Below are 20,855 nucleotides of genomic sequence, written 5' to 3'. Positions count from 1 at the left end.
CACAAACCACTGAAAAAAAACATACGGTCGTGTGCAGGAGGCCTTAGACACGCGTCCACTACTCAGTATCCCTCGTCCCACCCTACTCCTCTGCTACAGGGAGATGTGTATTGAGTAGTGGACTCTGCCAGCTTGAGTATAGATGCTCCTGGGATGGGTGAAGAGTGGGGTACTTTGCGAATCCTGAGTTGTGAGTGGGGGGTTGGTCTGTCAGTATCTAAGATCATTCTGGAAATGCTTCCACATATTTTATTTTAATATTTCTCCAAGAATAAAAGTTTTCTAAAGCTCACATCTTTTGTGGTGGCATACCTAGGGTACAGTGATGAGGACAGAGTGGTTTTCACACCAGAGGCTTTATTGCTAGCTTTCTAATCATGTTTTTCTTAATTTTTTTTTTTTTTTTTTACAGGGCATTCGGATATTTGTAATACAAGTTGTGATTACGGCTCAGGTACATTCTTTATATTATGAATTTGAACAGACATAATATGTGGTTTTCCACTATCATCAAATCACTAGATTATTCTTAATATTAAAGCAAAAAGCATAAATAGTTTTATCAGGGTGCACTGATAGAGAAAAAAGGGCAGAATACTTGGTGTTGAAATAACAGAGATGTGTATAGTCTTTTTTGAGTAAATTTCAGTAAATTCAGTAATACTGGGTTTACACTGCCTGATAATCGGGCTGATTATCAGGAAGAGATGTTCCTACGGACCGTCGCTCCCAATAATCAGCTCATCTAAATCGTTAATGCAGACAGCTAAATTATTTTAAAAAAATGCAGTTGGATGAGGACGAGCGATGGCAGTAGCCATTGCTCATTCTCATACTGTGGAGCTGATCGCAGTACTTCACCTCCACTGAATGAGCAGTCAATTGTCAGGAAGGAACGCTTCCTTCCTTCTAACTGGCTGCTGGTCGAGCGTGTAAAGTTAGTATTAGACCAGCAGATCTGGCAGACGATTGTGTGGAAGGAAGCGTTCCTTCCCGCAAATCACTGTGTGTCAGTCAAGGAGACCTCGGCTATTACATGCAGCGATCACCTCCATAGTATAGGCACGAGTGATCGCTAATGCTGTCGCTAGTCCCCCTACAGAATCATTATTTGCCAGCAGCAAATCGTGATTAGACACCACGATTTGCTGCCGGCAGGCGATGATTTTTAAACTTGCTTAGAGATTACGATTGCCTGATAAACAAGCATTTGCTCGGTCATCGGGTAATCGGCGGCAGTATTATACAGGCAGATCATTGCTAACGAGCGTTACTATGAACGCCTGTCAGCGATGATCTGTCTGACAATAGCCTGTGTAATACAACCTTAAGTCCAGCATTAAGCCTCATTCACACGTCAGTGTTTTGGTCGGTGATTTCCATCGGTGATTGTGAGCCAAACCAGGAGTGGATCCTACACAGACATAAGTTATAAAGGAAAGATCTGCCCTTGTTCTCAGCAATGTGGGCACATATTAAAGAGGACTACTGTGAAAACCTACCAGGACCTTATTGAGTCACTCCCAGCCCATCTAGCTGCTGTCTGTGCGGCAGACGGCGGTTACTCTGGTTATTAGCTGGTGATCATAATATTAATATGGCTTGACTGTGTCTGTTAATAATATTGGCTTATATTTTAAGTATTGATACAATCACATTCAGGATGGTTCTAGGTGTAATACACCAAAAATAATTGACAGCCACATTTCAGATTACTGATTCCATGAAAAACCAGACCTCTGTTAAAGAGAACCTTTCATGATTTTTTTTTAGTTTAATAAATACCTTTCCTTGCTGGGTAAGGTAATGTATTTACCTTACCTTGCCACCCTGCCTGTTTTTTTTCAAATATCGCTCGTACTTCCTTCGGTGCCCCCCTACAGTTTTCTCGCTCAGTATAATAATACTGGGCATCGGTACAGGGAGGAGGGTTTCTCAATGGGCGTCTCCTTCTCCCTGGCTGTGCCGTGATCCAATCACAGCGGAGGGCAGAACAGCCAGGAAGAAGGAGACACCTATTGAGAAACCCTGGCATCTCCTCCTCCCCGATGCTCAGGATTAACATACTGAGCGGGAAAACTGCAGGGGGCACCAAGACAGATGCCAAGACAGATTAAGCTGCCAAGCGCACATGTAACAGATCAGCCAGTTTCATAGGTACAAATCTGCTGACAGATGCCGTTTAAACTAACTTTCTAAACTGATAAACTGGATATGTTAATATTTTTTATGGAATGTTTTAGTATTTTATGAAATCTCTCAGTTATATCTTTTTAGTACCTTTTTTCTATTTTACTGCTACAAACTTAAATTATTTGTATCTTCTAATTTTTAACAGCTTATGAGATCATTCTGCAAAAAGTAAGTGATTTTGTAATTTATATTTTTAATATTTGTTGCTAATTAAAGGCGTTTTCTGAGATTTTTGTCCAATCCTGATGTAATCAGTATCTGGTTGGTGAGGGACCCCAATCAGCTGTTTGAGAAGGCAACGGTACTCGCTGCAGCTTTGCCTAGGACATGTAATGTCACATTCATCGGTCACATGGCCTAGGCGCAGCTCAACCCCTTTGAACTGAATGGGACTGAGCTGTGATACCAAGCACAGCCATTGAACAATGTACGGCGCTGAGCTTGTTGAGCTGAGAGGAGGCGGGGGTCCCGGATGTCAGCCCCCCACCTATCAGATATGGACAATCTATCCAGAGGATAGCTCATCAGTTAAAAAATCTTGGAAAACCCCTTTATCAGGTAATGGTTACTAATTCGTAAAACAAAAAATATTTTCGAATGTGTACAATTTATGTAATTCATGTTAAATTTTTATTGTATAAGTAGCCAAAAAACATTTACAATGAGCCCACTTGTGTATTCTAATTCCCTAATGAAGCTGGTGAGAAAAGCATTTTGTGATGCTGGACTGCGTGTTTCAGAGCAGTTGAGTTTTCCATGTAGCATTTGTGTATATACTTGTAGGTAGGGGTGGGCGATATAGACGATATGCGATATAAACAATATAAATTTGGACAACGATAGAGATTTTGTTTATATCGCCATATTGCGGTAGAACATGGCATACGCCGCTCTTGGCACGCACCATGTTCTCCTGAGCCGGCACAGCGGAGAAGTCCCTCCCTCCCCACTATGTGCGGCTACCGCTGACCACCAATCAGAACAGAGGAGGAGGGGAGGGACTGTGACCACTGCGCCACCAATGAGAACAGAGAGGAGGAGGAGGGGAGGGATTGTGGCCACTGCACCACCAATGAGAACCGAGACGAGGAGGAGGGGAGGGACTGTGGCCACTGCGCCACCAATGAATAGAGTTAATATGCCTGAATACAAACGTAGCCTACTTGTGCCGGCCATATCCCATACCCGGCCTCTATGACTGCACACCGTGATCCACCGCAATTATCCCCTCAGGTCCTGAGGGGTTAATTGTGGCAGATCATGGCGCACAGTAATAGAAGCCAGGTATGGGATATGGCTGGCACATGCAAGCTACGTTTGTATTCAGGCATATTAACTCTATTCTTTGGTGGCGGAGAGGCCACAGCCCATTCATTCTACTCCCCCTCTTATTTGCGGGCCCCCCCTCCACACGATTAAATCATTGGTGGCAGTGGCCCCAGGGTGGCAGCTTCTGATCGGAGCCCCAGCAGTGTAATCGCGGGGCTCCGATTGGTTGCCATGGCAGCCAGGATGCTACTGAAGCCCTGGCTGCCATGGTCAGCTCCCTGCTGCTGTGTGCACTATGCACAGGGTAGCAGGTAGAGTGTTAAGTCCTATTTACCCTAATAGAGCTATATTATGGTGAATAGGACAAGGGTTCTAGCCCCTAAGGGGGCTAATAGTTATTAAATAAAAAGTAAAAAAAATATAAAGGTTTAATCCCCCCCCCCCGAAATATAGAATATATCGCACATGCCTTAAATTATATCGCAATATAGATTTTAGGCCATATCGCCCACCCCTACTTGTAGGGCATTAATGCTCACATGATGATAGCAATACTGTTACTCAAGCCATGTAACATTTATTGTTATTAAAAGGAGTCTGTCACCAAGGAGTCTGTCCAAGGGCAACATAAACTAGTGTTCTGCTGGAAACCAGAACCAGCAGAACACCTAGTGCTGTTGATGTGAGAGTTGAACGTTGGCTACAAAGGTGTGCGAGGTTGGACTGGTGTGTTACAGTGGAGCTCACCACCAAAATGAACCAGTGGGCTACCAGACGTGTGTCTAAAACAACAGTTCAGCGAACCCTAGTGTATATGGGGCTCCAATTCCATGTAGCAGTATTGGAATTGGACCTTCAATAATTGTGTTGCCTTCTCCAATGAGTCACATTTTCTGCTTCATTGAATGGATGGACATTGGCATGTCAGGTGAGAAACATCAGAGAACAAACATGCTGGTGGCAGCATTATGATCTAGGGATTGTTTTCATGGCATTCTCTGGGCTCACTCATCCATGTGTAAAGCACTCTCAATTGATGTGGGTATGAATCCATCCTTGCAGATCACGTACACCCATACATGCCGATTGTCTTCTCTGGGGCAGATGCGATCTTCCGGCAAAAAGATCATATGGCTAGAAATGTCCAACATTGGTTGGAAAAGCATGGGCAAGACTTTCAAGTTCTACCCCGGCCCACTAATTCCCCGGACTTAAACTCAGTTGAGCATCTGTGGGTCCACCTTGATCATCATGTTCACTCTATGGATTCCCTATGCACTCTCCAGCACCTGTGGGATGCACTGCAATGAGCATGGCACCAGATACCTGTGAGAACCTTCCAGGACCTTATTAAGTCACTCCCAGCCGATCTAGCTGCTGTCCGTGCGGCAGACGGCGGTTACTCTGGATATTAGCTGGTGGTCATATTGTATTAATATTGGCTTATATTTTAAGTATTGATACAGTCACATTCAGGATAGTTTTAGGTGTAATACACCTAAAATATTTGTCAGCCAAATTTCAGATTACTGATTCCATGAAAAACCAGACCTATGTTTGATCACTATGGTGGTTGTCCAGGATTTTATATTGATGGCCTATCGTCAGGACTGGCTATCAATATCTTATTGAGCTGGACTGATATCCCAAACTTCCCTGATCAGCTGCTCTGAAATCCCTAAGTAGGTGCAAGACCAGAACTACACGGCTCCGTCCATTGTGTAGTGAACAAAGTTGGTTACTGCAGCACTGCTCCCATTTAAGTGAATAGGAGCGGGGCTGCAGCTACCAGTTCTGTCTACAACACAATGGGCAGAGCTACTTTGGAATGGCTGATAGTGGTGGTGTGGGGTGTCTTATTAGACATCAATATACAAAACCTGGAAAACCTGTTCAAGAGACCAGTGGGGTCATTTATCAAAGCCAATAAATAAGCCTTTAGCCAATAAATATTGGTAACATTTTTGGTCTAAGTTGACTTAGACTGATGGGCAACTAAGCCAGTTCTACTTTACATCTCAACTAATATCAGATCATTCATTTTTCATCTTTCATTTTTTATAGGAATCCGATTGGTTGATCTGGGCAAATAAGCCAGTTCTACTTTACATCAGTCTAAGTCAACTTAGACCAAAAATGTTATCAATATTTATTGGCTAAAGGCCTACCAAGAATGTAAAGGACTAGACTAGTCCTAATGTATAAGGAATAGGGTCCTACTGCCTCTTCTTCACCAAATACAACTCAGAGAGGTTCGGGATTGACCAAAATGCTGTGAATGTGCAAAGCAATGCTGAAGTGAATACAGCATATGTTTTTTTTTTCTTCATGTGATCAAAAAATGCATTGTGTACTGCGAATTCCTTATACAAAAAAAAACATGATTGTGCATCCATAAAATGTATTCAGTGCAATTATAATCAGCTTACATGTTTATAACTCTGTTTACAGGATTGTGCATTGGCAGAACATACACTTAAAAAGTAAGTGACATCGCTAATTGCCTTTTTAAAATGTTTTCGGTAGGGTACTGATAATTTGGATTTTGAGCCCCCGATGGGGAAAACGAGTGATTATTATTTTTGTCAGCGCTATATAAGTGAGGAAAATAAATCAATAAATATTGGGGCTCTTTTACACAAAGATCAGGAAAATTATCAGTGACATATGTCCATATGAATTCTCGTTCCCGGTAATTGCTTCATGAAGAAAAAGTGCCGCTAGTCACGAAATGAACACGCACACACTTATTCGGTTGGTGATCAAGTCTTTAATGCAGCACCTAAAATCATCTTGTAGTTGGCAGCACATTGCCCTGTCTAAATAATAGAGATAAATCTGCATGGGGACAAACAATCGCAGATCCATACTGTAGAAATGCTATGCCCTGGCCATATTGCTCATGTGTTTGGTGATTAATAAGTTACTGTTTCTATATACGATCCGCAAAAAACAGATCAAATACAATGCAATAACGGAACGCAAGAGGACTTAAATGAGAGGGAAAAAAAACTCAGATACTGAACAACAGATCTGTTAAAAACGGACCGTAAAACAACAGCGGTCGTGTGCATGAGCCCTAACACTCACATATTTGGTATGCCCTACAGAAAAGCAAATTGATTCTAAACCAATCTCACTTGTTACGAATTTCACAAAACTGAATCTGCCGAACAAATCCGAAGTTTTGGCAATTGATTTTGGAGAAATTGCGCAAAAACACCGCCAGAGCCATTTTAATGTAAAAAATTTGGCAAATCAGAGAGAATTTTTTTTCAAGAAGTTGGCTCATCTCTAGTATAACCAGAACTATCACAATATGTACTATAAATATATTTTGTATGCCAGTGAGGAACAGTATAAAAATGGGAAAATCATGGCAGAGACTGTATAAGTAACATACTGTGCTTTTTCCCCCCTATCAGTCTTTTTCTGAAAAATACCAGCATTACATTCATGTAAGTATATTTACATTGTTTTGGTCAATGGCTTGTACATTGTTGTTATTGTCAACCTGTAATTTGTGTATTACTTCATACATTTGCCTATGTCTGTTACTATTGTAGCTCATCATACAGAAATATAGTTTAATGGATAGTTAGTTTGGCTATGGTAAAATACTATAGTAAATACTTGAATGGAATTTAAATGGCTTCGCCAGTTTCCTATATTGATGACTAGAGATGAGCAAAGTTTTGAAAATTCTATTTGGTAGCTTCGCCAAAGTTTGACAAGAAATTCAATTTGTTTATGAATTAATTCACAAACAAAAGTTATAAATCAGGTATACCCAGGCCACACGGAGCGGCCGTGCTGAGGGCAGGTTGCGGCTATGCTGCGTTGAAGAGACACACAGCCAATTAACCCGGAGCTGCCCTTCACTGTATAGTTGGTCTTCATTGTTAATGGCCAAACGGCACCTTTAACTCACCTTTAGGCCTCATGCACACGACCGTTCTGTTTTTTGCGGTCCGCAAAAAAACTAAAGCTGCTCGTGTGCCTTCCACAATTTGCCGAAAGGAACGGGCGGCCCATTGTAGAAATGCCTATTCTTGTCCGCAAAACGGACAAGAATAGGACATGTTCTATTTTTTTTGCAGGGCCACGGAACGGAGCAACGGATGCAGACAGCACACGGAGTACTGTCCGCATCTTTTGCGGCCCCATTGAAGTGAATGGGTCCGCATCCGAGCCACCAAAATGGCAGCTCGGATGCGGACCCAAACAACGGCCGTGTGCATGAGGCCTTAAACAGGGGCTGTACCCACTTCTCCAATGTCAGCGCTCTCCTGCCCTACAGCCCTTCTTCTGGCATCTGCTTTTCTTCCATTTCCACATCATCTAATATGGATGAAAATATGTCATCAGGAACATCCAGCTCCTCCTCTCTCTGCATCTTGCTGACTTTTCTAAGACACAGAGACTTTGCAGGATGATTTGGGAATAGTAAAGCCAGCAAAAGATTAGGATGGTCATCATTAAGACCTGGCCCCCTAAGGGGTGCAGACTAGATGGTATTGGTTGGCACACTGGCAGTGGAATAATAAAGGCTTTCATCTTATTGGTATTGAATTACATATCTTAGTTTGCAGCTGATGTAGGAATAAGTAAATGTAGGAATAATTAGGGTTGTTGCGATACCAACATTTTGATTCGATTTCGATACCATAAAAAAGTATTGTGATATTTGATACCACGCGGAAAAAATAAAACACCAAAAAAGCAGCGTGCATTCCGCATTTTATGGAACGTCCGGCCCATAATCGAACAGTCCGATACTATTTTTTGGGGTGACAAAAAAATGGCGAATCGCGCAATTTTTTTTTATTTTTATTTTTCTATTACAGCGTTCACTGCATAGGAGATATTTTAATAGTTCACACTTTTTGGGGTGTGGCAATATGTAATATGTTATTTATTTATTGTTTATATATTTTATATGTAAAATTGGGAAAGGGGGTGATTTAAACTTAATATTTTGGTGTTTGTTTTTTATTATATTTTTTTTACTTTTTATTTAATAACTATTAGCTCCCTTAGGGGCTACAACCTGGGATCTTTTGATCCCTTGTCCTATTCACCCTAATATATCTCTATTAGGGTGAATAGGACTTCCACACTGTCCCTGCTGCCCTGTGCATGGTACACACAGCAGCAGGGAGATTACCATGGCAGCCAGGGCTTCAGTAGCGTCCTGGCTGCCATTGTAACCGATTGGAGCCCCAGGATTACACTTCTGGGGCTCCGATCAGAAGCTGCCACTACACCACCAATGAGGAGGAGGGGAGAGGACCCTGTGGCCTCTTCCACCAATGGTTATAATACAGCGGGGTTAGAGGGCGCACTGCGCCACCAATGTTTTTAGTACTGGGGGAAGTGGGGGGGCACACTGTGCCACCAATGAAGATAGGTAATCTTTTAATACAAATACAGGAGGCGGGTGCCAGCGGCAGAATCACATAGCTGGCAATCAACCTTTATGACAGGGCACTGCGATCCGCAGCAGTTAACCCCTCAGGTGCCTCAGGGGTTAACTGCTGCAGATCGCAGCGCCCTATCATAGAGGTCTGGTGCCGGCTATGTGATTCTGCCGCCAGCACCCGCCTCCTGTATTTGTATTAAAAGGTTACTTATCTTCATTGGTGGCGCAGTGCCCCCCCCACTTCCCCCAGTACTAAAAACATTGGTGGCGCGGTGCTCCCTCCATCCCCGTCGTATTATAATCATTGGTTTAGTTTAGTTATTATCATTGGTAGCGCAGTGGCCACAGCCCCTCCTCCACCCCTCTCTTCTCATTGGTGGCAGTGGCAGCAGCGGCACAGGGGGGAGGGAGAGAGAGAGACTCCTTCTCCCCTGTGCTGCTGAGGAGAACATGGAGCGCGCTGAGAGCAGCATGCACCATGTTCTGTTATACTAGACTGCGCAGTAAATGTCAAATCCCGGTATTGAATCGATACTGGTACAAAAGTATTGATTGGATATCGATAATTCATTACCCGCAACAACCCTAGAATAAATAAATAAAACTGACGCAGAATAAATCTCTCTGCACTCTCCCTCTCCAATATTCTTCTATTAATCACTTTCAGCAACACTGTCCCTAGCGCATGAGCGCTTGCCACGTCTCTCCCTATGTTCAGCTCACAGGACATGGGAAGACCGCGCAGGATGAGGGTTTTATAGTGCTGTGACATTACAGGAGATGGCTATCTGCGGATTGGCTGGCTGCATGGCATTATGGGTGATCTTGCGTTACCAGACTTGTCACCTCTACATTTAGTTTCTCTTTGTAACACGTGCAGATGTCATTACTGCTACGCTGTCCCCATTCATTTCAGTGCTCTGCTCCTTCCCATTGAAGTGAATAGGACGGAGCACTTGTAATTACACTGCTCGCCACTGCGGTGTCGACAGCAAGCAGGTAAACAGTGAAGACAATGCAGCACTAACACGATAGCTGATTGGCCGGGGTTCCGGGAGATGGACCCCCGCCAATCTATCTGATATTGATGACCTGTCTGGAGGATAGGTCTTCAATACAGGAAACTAGCCAACCCATTTAAGGTATTGTCTAAAAGTGGTCACTATGGGCAGAAGAAAAAATTTGATCAGATCACAATAGCCAAAAAAACAGAATTACTACTTCTGAATAGCGCCTAGTATATATTTAATCCTTTTTTTGTGTAAATTGCAGTGAGGTTATTTCTTACTAGTGGCTGTAGTTGTGAGTTATCCCCTCCCTTCTGGTCTTCTGCGGTGTCATGTGACCGATACTCTGTCTCTCCAACTGACACAGCGTCCTATGTGTGGACAGAAGTCCCTTCCTCTATTAATCCCTATGAGACTCACATTAAAGGGTTTCTACCACTTCGTTTTCACATAATTAGGTGTCAGACACTAGCGATCCGCTAGTGTCTGCTCTGCCAAACAATCCTAATATAATAGCTTTTGGGACAGCCGTTTTGCTAAAAAAAGAACTTATATTGATATGCTAATGACCCTCTAGGTGCTATGGGGGTGTCATTAGCACCTAGAGGATCGGTCTACCTTCACAAAATGCCGCCGCCCAGCACGTCCCTCCAGCCCGCCCATCTCCTCCGGAATGCGTTCAAGCGGACGAATTCTCACGCATGCGCCGTGCGCGTCTGTATTCCGACCGCTTTCTGCACAGACATCTCCACTGCGCCTGTTCCTCAGGGCACTATGACGTCATCGGCGCAGGCACAGTGGAGATGTCTGAGCAGGGAAGTGGTCGGACATTCACTGCGCATGCGCCGAATACAGACGCGCACGGCTCATGCGTGAGAATTCTTCCGCTTGATCACATTCCGGAGGAGATGGGCGGGCTGGAGGGACGCGCTGGGCGGCAGCATTTTGTGAAGGTAGACCGATCCTCTAGGTGCTAATGACGCCCCCATAGCACCTAGAGGGTCATTAGCATATCAAAAGTTCTTTTTTTAGCGAAACGGCTGCCTCAAATGCTATTATATTAGGATTGTTTGGCAGAGCAGACACTAGCGGATCGCTAGTGTCTGAAAGCTAATTATGTGAAAACGAAGTGGTAGAAACCCTTTAAGGATCCATTCACACGTCGGATCCGCAAAACACGGACACCTGCAATGTGCGATCCGCAGTTTGCGGACTCCACATTACAGACACTATAATAGAAAATGCCTTTTCTGGTCCGCAATTGCGGACAAGAATAGGACATGTTCTATTTTTTTCAGGAACAGAATTGCGGATCCCGGAAAAAAAGATGTGGATCCCAAAAATGCGGATGCGGATCCTGGAAATGCGGATTCGCATCAGTCCCAGACCTATTGAAAGGGAATGGGTGCGCAAATTGCGGAACGAATGCAGACCCAAATTACGGACGTGTGAATGGACCCTAAGGCTCTAATAGGAAAGAATAGAGAAACTGGCTCCCTGTCCACACATAAGACGCTGTATGACATGTTGGTCATGTCATACAGCTAAGGATCAGAAGGGAGTGGGTAACTTACAAATACAGTCAACAGTAAAATGATTACCTTCACTGCAATTATCACGTAGATAACGGGACGCAGCCCAAACATGTTTTTGTGACATTTTTTTTCACTTGCATTGTATCCATTTTTGTTCCATATTTTGCTATAAATTGTCAATTTTTTATTTTTATAAAGTATTTTATTGTTAATAACAACAGGGTAGGCAGACCCTAAAACAGTGTCACATATAATCGGGGTACACAGCAATAGAGTACAAGCTAAGTCCAATTTCAGCTCAAAGGCGTACATTCATTAATATCCTTCTATATCTGAGTGTGCTTGTATTTGTTAAACAAACCAAATTGTCAATTTTTATCTATATTCCATTTTTTGTTTAAAAAAAATGTTCTGTTTTAAAATATGGGTGGGAAGGTTGATGTGGTTAGCTATTTTAATGAGTTTTACTCCAGGAAAACGAGTAGCTTTTTTAGACAAAAGTGTTAGGCTTAAGGATAAAAATTATTATCAAACAGCATGCAAGATTTGATAAATGTGGCACAAAGTACTCCAACACAGACTCAAGCAAAACTGACTTTAAATATTCCTCTAAGGCCTCATGCACACGACCGTTGTGTGCATCCGTGGCCGTTGTGCCGTTTTCCGTTTTCTTTCGCGGACCCATTGACTTTCAATGGGTCCGTGGAAAAATTTGAAAATGCACCGTTTGGCAGCCGCATCCGTGATCCGTTTTTCCTGGCCGTGAAAAAAACCTGTCCTATTTTTTTCACGGCCAACGGTTCACGGACCCATTCAAGTCAATGGGTCCGTGAAAAAACACGGATGCACACAAGATTGTCATCCGCGTCTGTGATCCGTGTCCGTGATCCGTGTCCATTTTTTCCTATCATTTCAATGGCAAACTTGACTTAGATTTTTTTTTCATTTTTCATGTCCGTGGATCCTCCAAAAATCAAGGAAGACCCACGGACGAAAAAACGGTCACGGATCACGGACCTACGGACCCCGTTTTTGCGGACCTTAAAAAAAAACGGTCGTGTGCATGAGGCCTTATGATAAAATCCCCCCATTGACTTTTATGGTCAGTTCCAATGGAACAGGCTTCATACTGAAAAAATATAAAAATAACAGATGTGAATAAAACCGTTAAAATGTATTGGTAGAATATCAGCAACAATAGGAATATGTAATACATGTGTGAATGACACTTAACAAGTAACTTATCAGAAAAAACACGTAAAAAAGTATACATGTATTTTGTACAACAGAGCTTAAAAGGGTTTTCTGAGATTTTTTTTTTACTGATGGATAGATCATCAGTATCTGATCGGTCCGGGGACCGCTGTCGATCAGCTATTTGAGAAGGCATAGGTGCTCCTGTTAGCGCCGCTGCCTTCTCACAGCTTGCCAAACACAGCGCCATACATACATAGCAATTTACTTGAATGGGGTCGAGCTGCTCCTGGGCCACTTGACAGATGAATGTGAAGTTACTGGCCTAGGAAAAGTGGAGAGAAGACCGCAGCGCTCACAGGAGCGCTGCTGCCTTCTTAGACTGCTGATCGGCAGGGGTACTGGGTGTCGGACCTCCATTGACTGAGGATAGGTCATCAGTAAAAAAAAATCTCGGAAAACCCTATTTTTAAATAACCAGACTACTGACTCTACAGTGTAGAAGAGACAGTATACTAGTATATGAAAGGACAACCAGTGGGTGTTGTAAAATTGCATCACATTTACTGTATCATAAAGCATGAGCCACTGTGATAAATTTGGCACATCATCAGAATGTTGTCTAAAGGCCCCTATACACGTTGGTGCATTGTCAGCAATGTGTGTGGCTTCTGACTCTCCCCCGACAGACTATGTCGGGGGGAGAGAAGTCTGGGCGAAGTGAATATTTTTGCCCGTTCTATTTGTTGTCCTGGGAGATAAGCCACCACCAGAGGTGTCAGGCAGTGATTTTCTCCCCTCTCCCTGTTGATACACATACACATTCATTCAAGCTGAACGTGTATATGGGAGCCGATAGGGAGTCAGGAGAGATTGGCCAAAAAAAATTCGGCCAACAGTTATTGAATGCGTATGGCCAACAGAAGTTTACACTGTCTAAATATCAGACAGGATTAGTCAATCTGCCCCAGTCTATGTAACATGCAGAACTATAAGACAATGAAAGTGTTTATCTAGTAGGTGTGAACACCAGTCAATGACCTCCTCAACTTCTGCTCACCTGCTCTATGGAACATAGTGGACACAATATCTAAAACTGAATTGATTTAATCCAGCATCTGATAATGCAGAAAGTCTTTTTATACAGTTAGTGTTGAGCAAATCGAAGTTAACAAAGTGGACTTTGATCCGAATTTCAGGAAAAATTTGATTAATCACAAAGGCAAATTATTTCCTGAAATGGCGGTAAAAAAACAACAACATACCTTATCGCTAAGAGGCCGTCGCAGCCATCTTGTTTGAAGAAAACACAACAAATCTCGCGCGTGTTGACATGTGATGTTACTACGTCATGACGCTGGCCAGGCACAGTGACGTCATCAGTGATGACTTTACCGCATCCACCCGGCGTCATGATGCCCCATCAGGTCAGCGGTAGTATGTACTTTTTTTAACCCCTGTAAAGCCACAATGTGACTCTCAGATGCTAAGGTCAGCGTAATCAGGCGCAATCAATGTTCACAATAGAATGTGATTCGTGCCAAAGTACTTCATAGCATATGAAATTTCTTGGTGAAAAGTTTTTAAAAACTTCGCTCATCTCTATATACAGTCATTGATTTAATTAAACTTCTGTTTTCTTCCTTTTATTCCTTTAATAGTGTGAATAATAACTGCAGTGTCTTGGCACTTGGACTTAATGACACTGTCCTTGACATTTGTTCTACATTGAATAACCCTGTTATCATCCAGTATATACTGTCTTTAAAAACCCTAGGTAAGTAAGCCCTGCCATACATGTTATTTGCTTTATGAAGTAGGCTTTTACCACTGGAAGATAGTATCCAATCAATAATGGCCCCTTTAACACGGGCGTTGCGGATTGGGGCCGGATGTGTTCAGGGTGCGTTCAGGGAAAAAGGTGCGATTTTGACACTAAAACAAGTCAGTTTTCACTGCTATTGCGTTCCATGTTTGCGTTTTTTCTGTGCGGGTACATTGTAATGCGTTTTGTACGCACGTGATAAAAATCGGCATGTTTGGTACCCAGACCCGAACCCAGACTTCTTCACAGAAGTTCGGGTTTGGGTTAGGTGTTGTGTAGATTTTATTATTTTCTCTTATAACATGGTTATAAGGGAAAATAATAGTATTCTTAATACAGAATGCATAGTACAATAGGGCTGGAGGGGTTAAAAATAAAATAAAGTAATATAACTCACCTTAATCCATTGATCGCGCAGCCCGGCTTCTCTTCTGTCTTCTTCTTTGCCGTGCACAAGAATAGGACCTTTGATGACGTCACTGCACTCATCATATGGTCCGTCACATGATCCATCACCTAACAATGCCTAACCCAAACCCGAACTTCTGTGAAGAAGTCCGGGTTCGGGTCTGTGACGGACCATGTGATGAGCGCAGTGACGTCATCATAGGTCCTTTTCCTGTGCACCGCAAAGAAGAAGACAGAAGAGAAGCCGGGCTGCGCGATCAAGTGGATTAAGGTGAGTTATATTATTTTTTATTTTATTTTTAACCCCTCCAGCCCTATTGTACTATGCATTCTGTATTAAGAATGCTATCATTTTCCCTTATAACCATGTTATAAGGGAAAATAATAATGATCGGGTCCCCATCATGATCGTCACCTAGCAACCGTGCGTGAAAATCGCACCGCATCCGCACTTGCTTGCGGATGCTTGAGATTTTCACACAGCCCCATTCACTTCTATGGGGCCTGTGTTGCGTGAAAAACGCTGAATATAGAACATGCTGCTATTTTCACGCAACACACAAGTGATGCGTGTAAATCACTGCTCGTGTGCACAGCCCCATAGAAATGAAAGGGTCTGGATTCAGTGCGGGTGCAATACGTTCACGTCATGCATTGTACCCGCGTGGAAAACTCGCTAGTGTGAAAGTTGCCTAAAGCATCTTGTTTGCTGACAACTCATTATTGATATGTAGATATGGAAACATGCAGTGTGTGCCATGACACGTCACATGTATGACTCTAGAGCACATACTGACATCCTTCCACAAAACTGTTCACATAGAATATAAATGAATGAAACTCAGTTTTTCAATGTAAACTGTGCACTAGATGCCCCCATCAGATGATTTTGTACAACGTTTTACCAGTATGCAAAGCCATGGTTGCCTGCCAGCCTTTTTGCCTGCATATATCTCATATGGGGGGATGTTGATGTTAGTAAGATGGCTAATGTATTATTGTATTTCATGTAGATTACTACTGCTGTTGTCTCGAGGAGTGTTCAATACCTAACTGGTGAGTTCTCTTTACTCTTTCCTTCCATTTGTTGAAAAACATATGTGCAGCCAGAGGTGTTGCTAGAGTCTCAAAAGATCTGGGGCCCAAGCCCCAATGCATATGGCCCAGTTCTCTAAGTCGAGCAACCGCCACCAACCCCCCGCAAACACTAGCACTGAAGACATTTTACTGTACTTGCTATACAGCTATATAGCAGTACATGCCTCTTAAATCCAATGCCTCCCAGGTGACCTCTGATGTAGATCTTCTCTGTCATCATCTTCTCCATTTCGTCCGTACAACTTCTCTCAGCCGCCTAGTCTCTGCAGAGTGTGACACACAGACACTATTCTGTCCCCCCAAATACTATCCTGAGGAAAAATGAGTGTCTCCATAGTAATAGTACTCCTCATAGTCCCACTAATAGTAATTCCCTTCTAGAATGCCCTCATTAGTAATACTGCCCCCTACAATGCCCCCAACAGTGATAGTCCTCCCCAAGAGTGCCCCCATTAGTAGAAGAGCCCTCCAGTATTAATAATGCCCTTACAGAGCCCTCAGTAGTAATAGGGCCCCCCTACTGTTCCCCCAGTGGTAATAAAGCTCTCTACAGGCCCCTCAGTAGTAATAAGGCCCCCCATAGTGCTCTTAGTAGAAATAAGGCGGATCTAGAAGTCCCTCCTATAGAACCCCCAGTAGTAATTAGAACATCTAATGTCCCCTGAATTTAAAATGCCCCCACAGTGCCCCCAGTATTTATAATGCCCCATACTGTTATAATGCTCACCCTGAAGTGCCCCAGTATTTATATCGCCCCCTACTGTTATAATGCCCCAACAGTGTCCCCAGTATTTACTTCGCCCTATACTGTTATAATGCCCCCACAGTGCCACCAGTATATATATTGCCCCCTACTGTTATATTGCTCGCCCTGAAGCGCCCCCAGTATTTATATTGCCCCCTACTGTTATAATGCTCGCCCTGAAGTGCCACCAGTATATATACTACCCCCTACTGTTATAATTCCCCCACAGTGCTACCAGTATATATATTGCCCCCTACTGTTATAATGCTCTCCCTGAAGTGCCCCCAGTATTTATATCACTCCCTACTGTTATAATGCTCCCCCTGAAGCAGCCTGAGTATTTATATTGCTCCCTACTGTTATAATGCTCGCCCTGAGGCACCCCCAGTATGTATATTGCCCCCTACTGTTATAATGCTCGCCCTGAAGCACCCCCAGTATGTATATTGCCCCCTACTGTTATAATGCTTGCCCTGAAGTGCCACCAGTATATATACTACCCCCTACTGTTATAATGCCCGCACAGTGCCACCAGTATATATATTGCTCCCTACTGTTATATTGCTCGCCCTGAAGCGCCCCCAGTATTTATATCACCCCCTACTGTTATAATGCAGTGCCCCCAGTATTTACTTCGCACTATACTGTTATAATACTCGCCCTGAAGTACCCCCAGTATTTATATTGCCCCCTACTGTTATAATGCTCACCCTGAAGTGCCACCAGTATATATACTACCCCCTACTGTTATAATGCCCCCACAGTGCCACCAGTATATATATTGCCCCCTACTGTTATATTGATCGCCCTGTAGCGCCCCCAGTATTTATATCACCCCCTACTGTTATAATGCTCTCCCTGAAGTGCCCCCAGTATTTATATCGCCCCCTACTGTTATAATGCTCCCCCTGAAGCACCCCCAGTATTTATATTGCCCCCTACTGTTATAATGCTCGCCCTGAAGCACCCCGAGTATGTATATTGCCCCCTACTGTTATAATGCTCGCCCTGAAGTGCCACCAGTATATATATTGCGACCTACTGTTATAATGCTCGCCCTGAAGTACCACCAATATATATACTACCCCCTACTGTTATAATGCCCCCACAGTGCCACCAGTATATATTGCCCCCTACTGTTATAATTAGAGGTGGGGTGACGAATCCGTCAAATCCACTAATCCCTCGAATCTTGCTGGATTCCTGGGATTCGTAGACTCGAATCCTGACATTTGATAATGGGATTCATTGTCGTCTAATCCCGTTGCTATGTGGGCGGGAGCGGGCGGTTTACTTTAACTTCAGGTTCAGCGCATATTTATTACCTTACAATGAAGCTCCAGTAACAGGCAGAGCGGTCAGCGGTGTAACGTCACTTACTCACTTGACGCGCCTGCTCTGTCTGCTTCATTCATAAAGTGGGTGGAGCAGGCGCGTCACGTGAGTGAGTGACATTACGTCGCCACCCGCTCTGCCTGTTACTGGAGCTTCATTGTAAGGTAATAAAGATGTGCTGAACCTGAAGTTAAAGTAAAAGTTACTGCCGGGCCGGGGCTGTTATGGGGAGGGGGATCTGTGGATGGCACTGTTAAGGGGGATCTGTGGATGGCGCTGTTATGGGGGGGGGGGATCTGTGGATGGCGCTGTTATGGGGAGGGGGATCTGTGGATGGCGCTGTTATGGGGAGGGGGATCTGTGGATGGCGCTGTTATGGGGGGGTCTGTGGATAGCACTGTTATGGAGAGGGGGATCTGTGGATGGCGCTGTTATGGGTGATCTGTGGATGGCGCTGTTATGGGTGATCTGTGGATGGCGCTGTTATGGGGGGGAATCTGTGGATGACATATATAGCATAAAATGCTATATAGTGTCAACCATAGATCCCCCCATAGCATGGTCATCCACAGATCCCCTCCATAACAGTGTCATCCACAGATCCCCCTCCCCATTACAGCTCCATCCACAGATCCCCCTCCCCATAACAGTGCCATCCACAAATCCCCTCCATGACAATGCCATCCACAGATACCCCTCCCCATAACAGTGCCATCCACAGATCCCCCCATAACAGTGTCATCCACAGATACCCCCATAACAGTGTCATCCACAGATCCCCCATAACAGTGCCATTTAGAGATCCCCCATAACAGTGCCATTCAGAGATCCCCCCATAACAGTGTCATCCACAGATCCCGCCATAACAGCGCCATCCACAGATTCCCATAACAGTGTCATCCACAGATCCCCCTCATAACAGCACCATCCACAGATCCCCCATAACAGTGTCATCCACAGATCCCCCCATAACAGCGCCATCCACAGATCCCCCCCATAACAGCGCCATCCACAGATCCCCCCATAACAGCGCCATCCACAGATCCCCCATAACTTTGTCATCCACAGATCCCCCATAACTGTGTCATCCACAGATCCCCCATAATAGTGTGTCATCCACAGATCACTTTGTTTCTTACACAGTTCACACAATTCTTATGTACAGGATTCGTAAGATTCGAGATTTGAAAGATTCTATATATTCGAGAACCTTTTTGGATTCGGAGGCGAAAAAAATTGGATTTGTCCCACCTCTCGTTATAATGCTCGCCCTGAAGCGCCCCCAGTATTTATATCGCCCCCTACTGTTATAATGCTCGCCCTGAAGTGCTCCCAGTATTTATATCATCCTCTACTGTTATAATGCTCACCCTGAAGCGCCCTGAGTATTTATATTGCCCCCTACTGTTATAATGCTCGCCCTGAAGCACCCCCAGTATTTATGTTGCCCCCTACTGTTATAATGCTCGCCCTGAAGCACCCCCAGTATTTATAATGCCTCCTGCAGTGCCCCCTGTAGTTGTATTCCTCCATTTAGTGTCCTCAGAAATTATAATTTCCCCAGTCCCTCCACCATACAGTCCCATGTAAATAACATTATTTCCCTCCCTCCACCATAGAGTCCCATATAAATACCATCACACCATCTCTCCTGCCCCTCAAATATACAGTCCCACGTAAATAACATCACCCCCTCAATATTCAGTACCATGTAAATAACATCACTCCCTCCCCCAGACAACTTTAACATACAGTCCCATGTAAATAAAATCACCCCCTCCCCAGCCATCTCCAACATGCAGTCCCATCTAAATAACATTACCCCTCAACATTCAGTCCCATTTAATAACATCCCTCCCTTTAGCCCTAACATACAGTCCCAGTTAAATAACTACAACTCCCAGCATTGCTCTCCCTTCACTTACGTCTCCTCACCACAGCTTCTTCCCGGGACTTCTCTTCACTGCTGAGCCTTCCTCTCCTGCACTGGTCACATGATGGTGACATCATCGCAGGTCCTTTTCAGCTACTACATTTAGAACTGATCACATTGCCTGTGATGTCATCACAGGTCCTTCAGCTCTTCCAGTGCATTAGATTCAATTGTATTGTCGTCCTTAGGACGGCAATACAGTTGTATCTATCTGACAGTCAGGACATTCGGGGCCTGGGACAAAGCATCAGGGGCCCAGGCCCCGAATGTTTTAACCTAGCAATGCCCTTGTGTACAGTAATGCATACGGTAGGATATCTATCACTAGAACAAGCACCCATCTTGTAGACTTTCTAAAAGAGGTGACAAATTGGTAAAATTGTACTTACTGCCACCATGGAACTGACTGAGGGCGAATCCTACAGAACTGCAGAAGGCCCTGCTCCATAGACTTGTTTGAAGCAGGAAGTACTACTGATCACTCCTCTTGATTTGCTTGGTGAAGTGTTGCACAATCTGCATGTAGTGCACTGTGAGTGGATTATTTAGTTTGTGCAACTGTCATATACATTAGGACATCTTGTAGATACCCAGTTTTAAAAGTTTTTTCCAAGATTTTCATATTGATGACCTATCCTCTGGATCGGTCATCAGTACCTGATTGTTGGGGGTCTGACACCCAGGACCCCCGTTGATCAGTTGTTTGAGAAGTCAACGGCGCTCCTGTGAGTGCCACATCCTCTGTGTTTACCAAGCATAGTCCCATACATTGTATAGTGGCTGTGCTTGGTATCGCGATCAACCCCATTCACTTCTATGGGGTTCAGCTGCGCCTAGGCTATGTGACTGATGAACGTGTTGTCACTTGGCCTAGGGAAAGCAGCGAGAAGG

General features: G+C 44.0%; 1 protein-coding gene across 9 annotated transcripts in view; it reads left to right on the top strand.

Annotated features, from left to right (window-relative positions):
* The window catches only part of ADGRG2 (adhesion G protein-coupled receptor G2), a 177,213-nt gene that overhangs the window by 126,628 nt on the left and 29,730 nt on the right, over positions 1–20,855 (top strand). For all 9 annotated transcript variants that reach the window (XM_044283993.1, XM_044283992.1, XM_044283990.1 and 6 more), the window contains 6 exons: positions 413–454; positions 2,339–2,361; positions 5,914–5,945; positions 6,888–6,920; positions 14,282–14,397; positions 15,867–15,909. In XM_044283993.1, the coding sequence (XP_044139928.1) occupies positions 413–454; positions 2,339–2,361; positions 5,914–5,945; positions 6,888–6,920; positions 14,282–14,397; positions 15,867–15,909 (289 nt within the window). The remainder of the gene's footprint in view (positions 1–412; positions 455–2,338; positions 2,362–5,913; positions 5,946–6,887; positions 6,921–14,281; positions 14,398–15,866; positions 15,910–20,855) is intronic.

This window comes from Bufo gargarizans, chromosome 3, assembly GCF_014858855.1.
Source record: "Bufo gargarizans isolate SCDJY-AF-19 chromosome 3, ASM1485885v1, whole genome shotgun sequence".
In the NCBI taxonomy this organism is placed as follows: domain Eukaryota; kingdom Metazoa; phylum Chordata; class Amphibia; order Anura; family Bufonidae; genus Bufo; species Bufo gargarizans.
The sequence above is the reverse complement of the archived record's forward strand: the minus strand, read 5'-3'. Positions and strand labels throughout refer to the sequence as shown.